Source organism: Alligator mississippiensis, chromosome 9, assembly GCF_030867095.1.
Source record: "Alligator mississippiensis isolate rAllMis1 chromosome 9, rAllMis1, whole genome shotgun sequence".
NCBI classification, from domain to species: Eukaryota; Metazoa; Chordata; order Crocodylia; family Alligatoridae; genus Alligator; species Alligator mississippiensis.
In genome coordinates, this window is record NC_081832.1 from 51,499,176 (window position 1) to 51,512,888 (window position 13,713).

General features: G+C 41.1%; 1 protein-coding gene across 5 annotated transcripts in view; it reads left to right on the forward strand.

Annotated features, from left to right (window-relative positions):
- SLIT3 (slit guidance ligand 3) overlaps positions 1–13,713 on the forward strand; it is a 964,832-nt gene that overhangs the window by 800,799 nt on the left and 150,320 nt on the right. For all 5 annotated transcript variants that reach the window (XM_019487139.2, XM_019487141.2, XM_019487140.2 and 2 more), the window contains 3 exons: positions 5,902–5,970; positions 7,224–7,295; positions 7,479–7,550. In XM_019487139.2, the coding sequence (XP_019342684.1) occupies positions 5,902–5,970; positions 7,224–7,295; positions 7,479–7,550 (213 nt within the window). The remainder of the gene's footprint in view (positions 1–5,901; positions 5,971–7,223; positions 7,296–7,478; positions 7,551–13,713) is intronic.

A 13,713-nucleotide genomic window follows, 5' to 3' on the forward strand; every position in this document is an offset into this window, starting at 1 on the left:
GGGTGTAGTGATTGTGGTGGTGGTGGAGATGTGTTGGCAGGTTTTGCATTTCTTGTCATGGCATGGTCTGGATGCCAGTGTGTTCCATTCCACTGGCATAAACATTACCACTCTGAGTAAGTAGCTTACTATAACCAGGGGCAGATCCAGAGGGGGTGGAGTGCTTTGCCTGTGCATTGTATGTGCAGTGAACTCTCTGAACTCATGAGCATGTCAGCAGAGATCCTGTGATATGCTGTGAGCTCTATGAGCTCACTGGCTGGTTTTTCCAGAGTCCCTACTCTGAAGCAGCTCTGAAGCTTGATGGTGTTTGCTCTTCCCCTGCCTCCTTGCCTGCCACTTAATTCAAGAGCAGGGAAAAGTATGGGAAAAGCAGCAGAGACAGTGATGCTCAACCCCTGCTTTCATGGACCCCAGAGGCTGCGCTACACCAGCACTAATCCCCTCCTGTCCTCCAGTGCTGAATTCAGAATGGAGGGGTGAAAGGAAGAGAGGGTCCACCTCCACCTTTGCCCTATTTATTTATCACTCACTTGCAAGAGTTTAGTGTTACACCAGCTGATGGTGCCATCTTATGACCTTTGTGCAAGAAAGGATATATCTATTAAAAAGGTTTTTTTTCATTTAGGAAAGGATTTTGTCTTCGTATAAACAGTCAAAGATATCATGGTCCTGTTGTCTAATCTAATCCAGGCAGGCGTTTGGTCTGTTCTCCTATCTCTTCTAAATACAATTCTATCTTTATGGAAGACCCTGTTCACTCATGTTTACTTTTACATAATGCAAACAAATAAAAGCTTGCTGTCTGTTTTAGACTGGGTAGTTTGCACAAAAAACTTTGGCAATGTAGCAGTCTGCATGGAGACAGGCCCTGTAACATGTCAGTAACCTATTATTATTGTTGTTTGCTGTAGTAAATGCAGAGTAAGTACATTTGCTGCCAAAGAAAATGAAACTGTTTGTATGTGGCGCAGATTCTAACATGATCATTGCATTATAGTTTCAGCCGTACATGCAGTACACTAAGCACTCCACTGTTTGTTAGTCTGTTCTCCCTGATGATATTTGAAAACCCTTTGAAGAAAGGCGTATTGATTGCAGTGACCCACATCAGTCTTTTGGGAACTCAAGCCACGGGGCCTTAGAGGGAAGAAATCTGCATAGTTTGCTTCATAGAGAACTTTTCCCCCGTCCATTGTTCTGGCTGAGGAAGTTGGATTTGCTTGTAGAAAAGGCTTCTGGGCCATGTAGAAAATTGGCAGAAACTTGTGGGGTCAAATGAAGTGGCAGACCCTTCTGAGTTTGCACCCCTCCACCCCCTCCCATTACCTCTTCTGCTGCTGCCCCTGGCACTGGTCTCTGCTGCACAAGGTGTCAGACTCAGCATGAAACAGTGGTAGAAGATAGAGTTCCTCTTCCTGCTCCATGCTGTGCCTCCTACCATAATCCCCACTAGCTGGGAGCAGGTTCTGGAAGGAGGAACCTGCTCCCTGGCCACTACTGTCCCTGGCTGACAGGGGCATGGGGGGATGCCCAGAACTACTTAAGTTCTTCTCCAGTTGTGGGCTGTGGGAAGTGGCCCTGTGGAGTGCTGGGCTTGTATGGGGACAGCATAGCAGCATGCATCCTTTTAGTGCCTGCTCTCAGCCAGCAGGGGCTATTGGTAGGGACACAGGCAGAGAGCAGGAACAGGAAGGAGGAACTTAAATGCCTTCGCCCCTGTCCCCAGCTGAGCCTAGCACCCATACAGCTGCTCCCTGCAGCCCTCAGCTAGAGCGAGGCAGGAGCAGCTTTGGGTCTCCCCCTGCCCCCGGTCAGCTGGGGACAGTGGCAGCATCAGGGCTGGGTGGGTCCTCCTCCCTGCCTGACCAGCTACCCAGTGTGCCCCACCAGCCCAGGGGTTTCAGCCACACTTCGCTCCCATCTCTTCTTAGTCTGAGGGATGGTGTACCATACCCCGCTTTTTAGTAAATCCTGATTCTGGCCATGGTCACATGCGGCAACATGTACTGTATCAATAGGGTTCTACACTTGTCTTTTCCTTGCTGCTGGTCTCTCCACCTCAGCACCACAGTTCCACTGGAGCCTCAATACTATGACTGCTGCTCCCCGTCACTGGCAAAAGGAGAGCTTCTTGGAAAAAAATCAAAGTGTAATATTGTAACTGATTTCTGGACAGACCAAATAATGACATCCCCAACCTATCTAGTCATAGCTGCTTCTTTTCACTACTGTCCTTGGAGAACCCTCCACAGGTTTCTGGGGAGCAAGATGAGAGTAATATGAAGGCGGCAACCCCTTCCCCTGCCCCTCCTTCAGGGCAGAAGGCCTCCAGTTTTAAAAATCATCTGGCATAGTGATTTTTTTTAAAATGGTTGTATTTCACAACAATACTCCTTACAAAAAAAAGTCTCATCATTTGATCCATTACTTCTACGAGGGTCTTCAGTTCTAGAACGTGACCATTTCAGAGTTACAGCAAAAAGACTTAGGGCTTTGTTACACCATATATTGTGAGTCACACGAATGTTGATCAGCGTTAGTGCTAGCTTGAGTTTAGAGCTGGCACATGTTCAGAGCAGCAGGAACTTGGAGGACTGAAAGGTAAGAACCACCTGTCCCCAATTCCAGGCTTCCCCCCCTGCCTCCTGGGACTCCCCCAGGTCTGCCCATCCCTTGGGGTCCCCCCACCTGGCTTGTTTACTTGTGGCTGCCTGTGCTGTCTGTCCCAGGAGAGCAGGCAGGGAAGGGTTAACTTGCCTGCCCAGTCCCTGCCTCACTCCTGGGCAGCTGCTTTTTTCTAGGCTGACCTGGCCCAGAGAGCCACAGGGCTTTGTGGCTGGGCAGGCAGATTAACCCTTTTTTGCCTGCTTCCCTGGGATACAAGCATGGGCAGCCGCAAGTAAGTGGGGGCAGGGAAGGGGATGGGGAGCAGTAAGTGAGGATCTGAGATGCTGGGAGGGGTGGTGGGAGGGCACTGAGCCCGATCTGATCAGTGTGGGAGGAGGGGCGGGTGGGGTGTTTACACTAAGGTGTACATTAGAGTGGTTACAGTTTAGTGTAACAGAAGCTGGGTAATGTGGATCAAAGATAATCCTGCCTTGCAGTGGTGTAACTTTGAGCTGCATAACAAGTGCTTAAAACTAGTTTTAGGTGTTAATGTGCAGAGAATGCAGGTGTTATAAGCTCCAGGAACTGCCCCAAATTGCAATGTAACAAGGCCTGTAGGCAAAACCACATTTGGTTCTAAGGGTTCTGAACCTTCATTATTCATCTCAGTGAAGGTTACTGAGGTAAGGAAGACAGGATTTTAAATATGAATATGAAAGGTCTGATAGAAGGGAAAGACAATCCATTCAGATTGCTTCAGCCCAGCTATTAAAAGTGAATCCATTCTTTCCCACTCAATGTTACTATCTGCTAGCTATTTGAAGGACATAATCATCACCACTGTTTTTGTAATTCTTCCATTTTTGCTCTCTCCCCACCCCACAACTTTTTATCCAGTACCAGGCTTAGCTTGCCCTAACAGTACAAAAAAATACATTTATGTTGAGGAATGGCTTTACAAGAAGGGACATGTTGAGATGCATGTAACTTCTTGCATGTGTGCAAGGTGAATTTGCACACAGATGTGGCTAGGCATGTTATTGACATGCAATTTCTTATGATTAAGCATGGAGAGAATTAATTGACATTGAAAAGGGATGTCCTGGCAAAATTGTAGAATTTTTAATGTCTTTTATCAGACTCTGAGCTAATTGATTACTGGAGTGCCACTAGTGTGAAGCCATGTATAATTGTTCCTAAGAGATTATAATATTGAAGATGTTTTAGATCCTCTAATGGCTATGTTAAAGAGTAAGTTGCCCTGATTTCAGAAAAGAGTATCAACATATATGGGATATACATGCAGCTGTTGTGCAGAGATTCAAAAATGTAATTGAATAACACCAATTTGAAATATCTTCATATCTTGACATGTGAGAGTTTCTGATCATATCCCAAAATTAGTGTTAAGGGATATTACTTTCTCAAGATTGTGCATGTTCTCTAGTGTAGATAAATATTTCAACATTTGAGCTAAAATATTGTCATGTGTAGGGCCCTACCAAATTCACAGCACAAGTGGGCTGTGTTGTAGCTCCCTGAATCTTGCAGGTTCCCCCATGTGCCTCCCCTCCCCCCCAGCCACTGATTGGTGGAGGGGCCCCACTTGCAGCTCACTCCTGATTGGCAGAGAAGCAAAAACCATGGTTTTAAACATGGCACCATTTTTGCTTCCCTGCTGGTCAGTAGTAAGCAATGGGGGCACTGGGGCCCCTTGGCCAATCAGCGTCAGAAGGGAAAAACCATGTCATATTAAAAATAACTTTTTTTTGCCTCCCTGCTGATCAGGAGCAAGTCGCACGTGGGGTCCCTCCACCTGTCCGGGGAGGGGGGGGGGGGGTGCGCGTTTGGAACCTGCGAGTTTAAGGAGCCTCAGCACAGCCCGCTTCCACCGTGAATTCAATAGGTCATGTACTTGACAATATAATATGTACATCGATATGTACTCCTGTGCAGAGAAAATTTCAGTGAACAGACTGAACTCCTGTGTTGTTGTTTATTGCACAATCCCCTTGTTTAAACGATCCATGAATGTAACTAACCTTAAAATGCAGTATACTGTCTATTATATCAAATAAGCTTACTGAATTTTTTTAAAGATAGAAATAGGTGTTAGACATTGAATTTTGATGCGTGTCTCTGAGGGCCCCTGTAGATGTGCAGGCAAAGATGCAATAGGATTTGATGCACGATCCACACAGTTGCGCTTCCTGCCATGCTACACATGCATGGCAGGAAGCATGATCGTGGGATTGTGAATTAGATCCCATCAAATGTTATTGGCAGTGCAAGGGGCTACCAGCCATGAGGACTGGGATCCAGTGTAATTTGGAAGCTCCTAGGCTTGGAGATACGCATGCCTCCCCCCACCTCCTCCCTCCCTCTCTCCCTTCTTCCCTCGGGAGCTTCGATCAGCTGACAGGGCTTCTAGTCACAGGGGCCCCTGGCCACACATTCAACTAATGGTGTGATAGGAAGCAGCTACCTAATTATTACACATATGTGGACTAGCTTTGTAATTTATTCCTCTTTTTATCACACCATTAATTGATTGAGCATGTGCTTGGGTGACCACTTAAGGCACGATTAATGGTTAATCAATCCTTAAGTGTAATGTTTAGATAGGATCTGAAGTTCTTCCTCTGTTGCATTTTGCGAAAGAAAGGAAGAAATAAAGGAAAAGAATCCTGAAATAGATGCTTCCATAAAAATGTAAATGAGATGTGAGGTGAAAACAATCAAGTGTTACAATTTGTTCTGGTGAAGTAAATGAGGCTCTGATGTACAAATATGAAACAAAGGAACATATCAGACGAGCATTTGTTTGAACTCTGCCTCTACAAGAAATTCTCAGTCAGAGGACAGAAACTGTCTTAATGGGGTCAATTAGCATTTGGAGTTCCTAGTAGAAATGTCAATTAAATATAACCTCATAGCAAGGACAGAACACATAATTTTTTCCTTCCTTCTACAAGTATCTTTTACGAAGGCCTAAATGTTGTTTCATGGTTGTTGTAGGTCAGAGGTCTTTGTTGTATTCACTTCAAATGTCTCGAGTAAACAACACCGGCAAGTTACTCTGGTGCTTTAAATGTGTACAATGTTAGCTTTGGTATGCCAATCTAAAAGATTTGAGAAGACTTTTAGAATGAGTCAAAGAATCCAACAGGGTGGGGTTTTTTAAGTTTTGATAAATGTTATCTGTCACCATATGTTAAAGTGATGCAGTCTCATTGGGCAAAAGTTCTTGTTACTATTTTTACCTAATTATCAAAATGTGACATTTTTCAGATACCTGGAAGGAAATCATTTAACAGCTGTACCAAAGGGACTGTCCAGCTTCAGGCACCTCACACTGATGTAAGAAATTCATGGTTTTAATGGCAATAAAATTTGATGATTCCCTCCATCACGTGTCATTAGTGAAATGTAAAGATTTATGCTTTTGAACTAATTTCTTGAAGCTTATCATGTAAGCAACCGTTTCCTTTGGCTGTTCTCAAAACGGTTGCATCAATGTGAAACAATGTGGCTTCAGCTGGAATTGGCAGGTTTATCCATACAATACTGAGTTACAGCTGGAAAGACTATCAACATGGCAGAAAATATGAATCCTCTAAGCCAGTGGTTCTCAAACTTTTTTTTTTGTGGACCACTTGAAAATTGCTGAGGGTCTCGGCGGACCGCTTAGTCTCCTCTGTGAGAAAAAATAAATCAAGTGCAGGGCCAAATACAAATTTTCTCAATTGTTCTGCAACCTTTCTGCGGACCACCTGACTGGAGCTTGCGGACCAGTTGTGGTCCACAGACCACAGTTTGGGAACCTCTGCTGTAAGCAATTGTTTTGGATCTCATGGCACTGAAAATGAAGGAGATAAGCATAACCTTTTTTACTTTAATTTATGAGCAGTGGAGTAGTTGTGCTTGTAGGTTCAAAACAGATCCAAAAAAACTCTGTTCACCCTGTTACACCCATGACAGAAATGAAATGTTTGTGAATAGTTTTATTTGGTCATATTTGACACACTGTTTTGAGCAAAAAGAAAAATAAGAAAAGAAATTGGGGCATATTTTGAAATAGTCTAAACATTTTATTTGACTTTCTAAAAACAAAATGTTTTACTTTTTTAAACCATGAGAAAAACCCCAAAAAGCTTTTTTTGTTTTTTTTTTTCAGTTCAGCCATCAAAATGAAAAATCAGTTATCTATACATCCCTGCTTTAAGGGTTCTCTGTTCGTATGTCTAAAGTATATACACACACCACATACATAGAAGTGGTAGCCAGATAAATTGAGTGGGCAGCTTTTTTTCCTCATCTTTCTACTTCTGCATCTCTCCTGGAATCTTTTTTCCCCTTCCAGTTCTTGTGCCTGTGCATTAGCATTGTTCTGCATCCTGAAAATATTTAGGATAGCATCTTTGAGAAATAGTCCAAGGTGACTGGCTTTAGCACTCTTCCAACACTGATTATGGAAGATGATGGTAATTGATAATGGCTGGCTTTGAAATTGCTTAAAGTAATTGCTTCTGGAGTCTGATTTAACATTTTTAAATGACTTGTATTTAAAGTCATTTGTATAAATGACATATCTGCTGTGTGTATTTCTTTAGTGACTTGAGCAACAACAGCATCAGCATGTTGGCCAATTACACCTTCAGCAACATGACTCAGCTATCAACACTGTAAGTAATCGGAAGTTTTGGCATCAGTTCTATTTTCTGTTCGCTATGTTATCAGGTGCATTAAACAATGATGCTTCGCTAGTTATTTAAGTTGGTGGCTTTCCATGCTGCTTTTTAAATGAATTAATAGCAAAATAATCAAAGAAAATATAATGTTGCAACCACATTATCTGATTCTTCTAGGATCTTGAGCTATAACAGACTCCGGTGCATTCCAGTCCATGCATTTAATGGGCTCAAGTCTCTTCGAGTGCTGTAAGTATTACTTATTCAATGTGTCTGGGTTACAGCTTATTAGGATGCTGTAGATGACAGCAGGGTTTTTAATGAGCAGATGGCTTTTACTTGATTCAGTACACCATAAATATTTTCACACAATTAGCTTCAATGTACTTGTACTTAGATGCAATGCATCCTGTACTGATTGATGCAGGTGAATACTAAGCTTGTCCATAAGCAAAGAGCAACCATATACTTCCAGGATGAATGCCCTCTCTTTGCTATTATGGGGATATGAATGAACAAGAAAAGGGTCTCTGTGAGATGGCGTATAGCATGTTTTTTCAGTAGCAGGTTCTATCCGAAGACAAAGTGGTAGCTGCCTCCACTAAATAGAGGAATACATTTCTCTCCATTTATTCCCATAGGTCGTACAGAATTAATTGAATTATAGCATTTGTATATATTTTGATATTGGATGCTTCAGAATGTTAAAGATAGAATATTGCTCTGATAAGGAATTAGGTTTTTAGTACAGCTTGAACTTCTGTCGAGCCATATAAGCTTTCAACCCCACAGAATTTTATGAAAGTATGAAAAAGTAAAGTACCCAGAAACCAATATAATTCAAAACAAACTAAAGGGGGAAAAAGGGAAGGGTGGGGGGAATGATATTAGTTAAGCTTATTAATCAGGGTTGTAGTGCTATCAGCTGTGAGAAACACAAGATGTGACTGTTCTGTCATGCTCAGGAATGCTGACTCCAGGAAGGCGGCTCTTTTCAGTATAATGGTTAAGCTGGCCAGCTGCGTGACAATGCAGATTTAGAGGTAACTGTCTACCTCCAAACTGCAACTGTTAGTTGCAAAGATGCCTGTCTATGTGTGTCATGTTATAGCGCATTGGGACATGATACATACTATGGTGCCATCTTGTACCTACTGTGGCTAGTGTAGGATTGAAATCATGGCTCTGTAGTGACTTTAGGCCTACTGAAATCTGAAGGCAGGTGAGCTTCTTTTTAAATTTAAGTCCCATAGCTCTGTCGCACAAGACATTTTGTTTACCTGGTACTCAGTAGAAAACAAGAAACAGCGGGGAAATTCAAATATCAGGAAAAGAATGGCAACAGCAGCAGGTTGTGTCCTTCATTTTTTGTTGCACAATTCATTACCTCTGACCTCCATGAATTACTGTGACAAACAAGAAAACCTTCCAGGTGTGTTAAGATCAGACATAAATGAGGATCCACTATGTGATAATGACATTACAATGTGTGTTGTAATTTTATTGTGCCAAGCAATTCATAACTCTCTTCCTCTTGCCCCAGTTTAATGCTTGTCACTTGAACTTTATTACTCTGCTTCCTTGCTATAACGTGGAATAAAAACTTTTTTTTTTCTGTTTAGAGTATATTCTTATGATCTTACCTCATTTAAAAGGATGTCCTGCACCTGAGATTTACTATCACCACCTATAAGCCTGTATTTATCCCCTCTTTTATTATTGTAAATTATTTATTAGCCATATATAATCATGAATTAGGCATTATAAAAGAGGGGTCCTCAAACTGTTTCATAATGAACACATATGACTGCCCATTTGTAGCCACACAGACCACTTACTTTTCTATCTGTCATTGTATAGCTTATTTGTGCCAAGCAAAGCCACTACTTCCATGGAGAAGTAACACTACAAAAATACTAAATATTTGTAGCAGCTTTTAATGCTTGAGTATAATGTTTGGAAAAATTGTTGGGAGTCCATGAAAAGTGACCAGCATAGTGTATAGAAAGGAAACAGAGTTTTCTTCTTTTGTTTTCTTACTGTCTTTGTTGTATGGATTCAAATGAGAAGACCAGGAACAATCAGCAAAACTTTTCTAATGATAATGAGTGATAAGGTTACAGGCCTTTCCAGGACAGTATTTTTTTTTCCTTTTTGATAAGTTCTGCATAGGGAGCAATATGACATTCAAGCTTAATTTGAGAGCAGTAAAGGTATGTACCTTTATTTTTATTCATTTTAGCAGAGACTCTACATAAACAAGGAAGTGATTGCAAATAAGTTAGTGTGTGAATTTAAAGCAAACTAACTATTCCACACAGTAGCCTGGGACTGAAAAGCTCCATCTTCTGTTGTTTGTCCCTCAGGCAATCCAGTTGCGGTCTTCTGCTCCCCATTACTTGTATGCAAGCTTCTGGTATATTTACCTGGTGGGTTTTTGCATTCTGCAGCATACTGGGGATGAAGTGAAGAAATTATAGTCTCTTCTTTACTTTGGTGCTGTGCTTTATAGATTAGTGTTGTATATTGGGGGCCAGTAACCTATGACCAGGGCCAGATCTGGTCTGTGAAGGTCCAATCTGGCACAAGGGATTGGTTTTACAGAGCTTCTCTGTGCCATCCCCTCCACAGCACTCCTTTTTGTTATAGACCATGCTGCTCTGCTATGTCTGCGCTTACTCTCACTGCAGAAGGGATGAGCAGTAAGGGTAAGTGCAGGCAATTGGTTGCTCCAAAGTGAGGAGAGGGGCAGAGACTTGTGGCCCATGCTGAGGGCTGGGTTGTAAACTGTGGCCACTGTTGGCAAAAGGTCACCAACCCCTGTGGTTTATGGTTATTCTTGCATTTTTGGCATCAAATATTAAAGCTAAAATGGGAAAATGAAAAAGATTAATGGTTGGAAGTTGGTTGTTGTAAGGGTTTCAGACAGTGTTCATGGGTTCACTTGGGGATTAGAAGAAGCAGGGGTGATTGATGTTAAGGCACATTTATGGGCATTTGGGCTCAGTTTCTTAGCCATGTCATAGATTTCCTATGAGACCATGAGCAAATTTAATCAGTGTATCTCAGCTTCCTCATCTGTAAAATGGGATTAATACATAGCTATGTCACTGGTATACTGAGGCTTAATTAAGTGAGGCCTGGTTCTCAGAGGTACTGAGCACCTGCAAATCTCATTTACTTCATTTAGAAATGTGGGTTCTTGGCCCTGAGTAGCTGCAAAGTGCTCAGAGAGTGTTGTGCTGCAGAATTGCTGTAGAAGAAGTAAATATTATTACACAGCAAATTGTAAAAAGCTCAGGTGGCTGAGGGTGAGTGCTTGGATTCATAACTGCTGGAAGCCCTTTCTGACCATTGGGAATGTTCTCCTAGCCATGTTTCTATTCTCAGTTGTTGATGACTCCAGGGAGTTTAGTAGCTGAGTTAAATTCTGTACTAGCTCCTGCAGGCTATCCTAGACTGTGACACAAGCAAAGGATAGATTTTAGAGTCTCAGATGCTAGCTCTTGACTTTCTTAGAAGACTTGCTTAATCAAATCTTAAAAGAGCCTCCTGCTTCAAGGGAGATAACACTGAGCCCTCTCAGTCCTGTGCAGAACAACACCAGTGAAATGAAGCCCAAATGGGACTCTGTCTGTGCTCTATACATTTGGAAACCTCCAGATTGATTTGATTTATTATGGCCTACAAAACTCTGGTGTCAGCTACAACTCTTGCCACATGTCATCTACGTTGTTATTAAAAATCAATTCTCCGGAGGGGAAAAAGTGCTTCCGAGTGACAGTGTGCAATCTGTTATTGTCACTTATTTATTATCCATGTTCTCAGGAGAATTTAAAAGAGAAAACATCAGCAAAACAATTTCCACATTTTCAATTTTTATTTTATTTTTTTAATAAAAAGTACATACATATCTCATCTTGAACCATGCTTACTTTTAAAGATAACAGACCCCTTTCATGCATGCACCCAGTGTCTTCCCAATTCCTCCTGCTTTCCTTATCTTTGCTCTGTCAATAAACAGAAAACATGTATCTGAAAAGCAGAATAACCATGAATGGACGATCTAATTACATGAGCCTCTGGTTCTGCTTCTCTCTCTCCTGCTTCCTTTGTCCTTCCTCCTCAGGCCCCAGTACTGTAAGTGCATATGCATGTGCTCTGCTTTAAGTATATGAAGGGTCCAGCTGAGGTTTATGGGACTGCTCATATCTTTACTGTTAAGCTTGTCTGTTGGTCTTTATAAAATTGGGGCTCTATAGCCATTAGAGGCTCAACCAAATTTTCAGTTAAGGCCAAAAGAAACATTTCCATGCACTGAAAAATAGTTTATTGTTTACTGACTTAACATTCCCTTGCGGCCATTGCCACCTAACTAAATAAAACAACAGACGTATGCGTGAGAACCTGGAATGAACAATAAACAAAAACACGTGTTTGTCATCTTTGCTTATTCAAGAACCCTGTAAAAAGTTAGTAAACGCACACATGTAGGGGGAAAAAAAAGAAATTTGGATTTTCAGTTTTATTAATTAAGGATGGTTTTCCATAGTGTGCGATCTGTTCAGATCCAGAACATAACCATCATCTTGACTTGTGTGCACGTGTCGAAACTGCCCACATTACTGCCTAATGTAGAATGTGCCAGTCTTTAATACATATTTTCCAGAGAAGTATGGAGCTCTGTATTGTGGTTCCCCTGTCTTTAATACGTTTTTGTCATTTTAGTTACCCAGGTGTTAATATTGTTGACATCATTTTTCTATTAAGATGTGCTTTCTGGTATCCATGACACATACATCAGCCTTTCCAATACACACTTACAGCATCCCATTGGCAATCCAGATCTTAAAATGTTGATTTTTAACTTTTTCCTAACTAAATGGATCTGTCTGTCATTTGCTAGCTTACCTGTAACTTACTAAAGGGGATCAATGGTATTGCACAGAAATGAAGCAAAATGCAAATATTTACAAAATAAGGAGAACTCAGATGCCACCAGAAATCATTCTAAAGGTTCTATTTGAACTGCAGTGTTGCCGGCCAATGAGATGGAAACCTCTCATAGGTACCTAACAATAATGGCAGAGATCAGAATGTAACATCATAAGGAGGCCATTCTTATTTAAATACGGTAATTAATTCTCTTCTGGGTTTTGAGTAGTTAAAGCTATAAGGAGGCCTCATCTTGCAGTCTCCGCACTAATAAAGCTATTTCTTATATAAGGACTGCAAGGTAATGAGCTGCTCATTTGTAATATTTTTAATGTGTTCCCTGCACTGGTGTGCTCATTCCTCCAGACAAGGTAAATATTAAAGGTCTGTCCCTGTTTATTCATGCCAAAAGTGATTCTTTGCGAGCCAAACTCTTAACACTCTTCCAGTGATGTTTCAGCATCAAAGCAGTAGAACGCAAGGCTATTCATTTGTAAGATCCTGAAGCAGCAAAGAGTGCAGGTGGAAGGATTGTATGCCTCTCTGTGTGCTATTGATGAATCTTCTGTTGCAAATCTTTGCAAGGCAACAAGATAGGAATTGCCCTGGAATAGCGTTATTGTGAATGTTGGATGATAAGCAAACATTTTCTAAAGGTGCGCTGCAGGCTATGGTTGGTTTTTCACCAGTGCTACTATGGGAAGGGCAGGATGTAAAAAGAGACAGTTTGTTTTCATTTAGGTATACTGTTTTCTCCCTAGGGGCACAGATAGCTCTTTTAAGTGAATTTTACATGCAACATAGCTAACATCTATAAACCAGCACAGTGAGAAATAGGAAGCAGTCACTGTATACCATAAATATCAGGACAAATTAGAAAAGAAATACGTCCTGTAGAAGCATTATTATAAAATACACACATACTAACTTTCTGTTCTGCACAGTGTTACAGAAGATTATAGCAGACTCCTTTAATGTGAAAGGTATATAAAGCCCTTTTTGGTCCTCAAGGAAGGAGTCCATTAATACTAAAGATTTATGAAGATGGGGGTACAGCACATTTACTAGTCGCTGTTATACATTTAAAATAAGTATTTAGACATTGAACCATTGAAGCAGTGCCATAGATAGAGGCTTTTTCTACTTTCACCTTCATTTCCTTTTCCTTTTCATGCTCATTTGGGTCACCTTTTCCAATTAGGTTATAAGCTCCCTTGTTTAGGAGGTGGCTTGGCTCTTTTTTTTTTTGGTTTGTTTTGTATAGGACTTAACATCTAATGTCCAACCAGATTGGGATCTTTGATAAATATCTCAATATAAACCACATATACCTGTAATAGTAAGTAATGACATTTTCATTGTAATGCCGTTTATCCTGAAGGATTCAAATAGCACATTCATCAAACAATCAGAAAATTCTCCCATCTGCACATATATTTTAAAATGATATAGTTCTTAGAGTGGCTGATAAAACGCC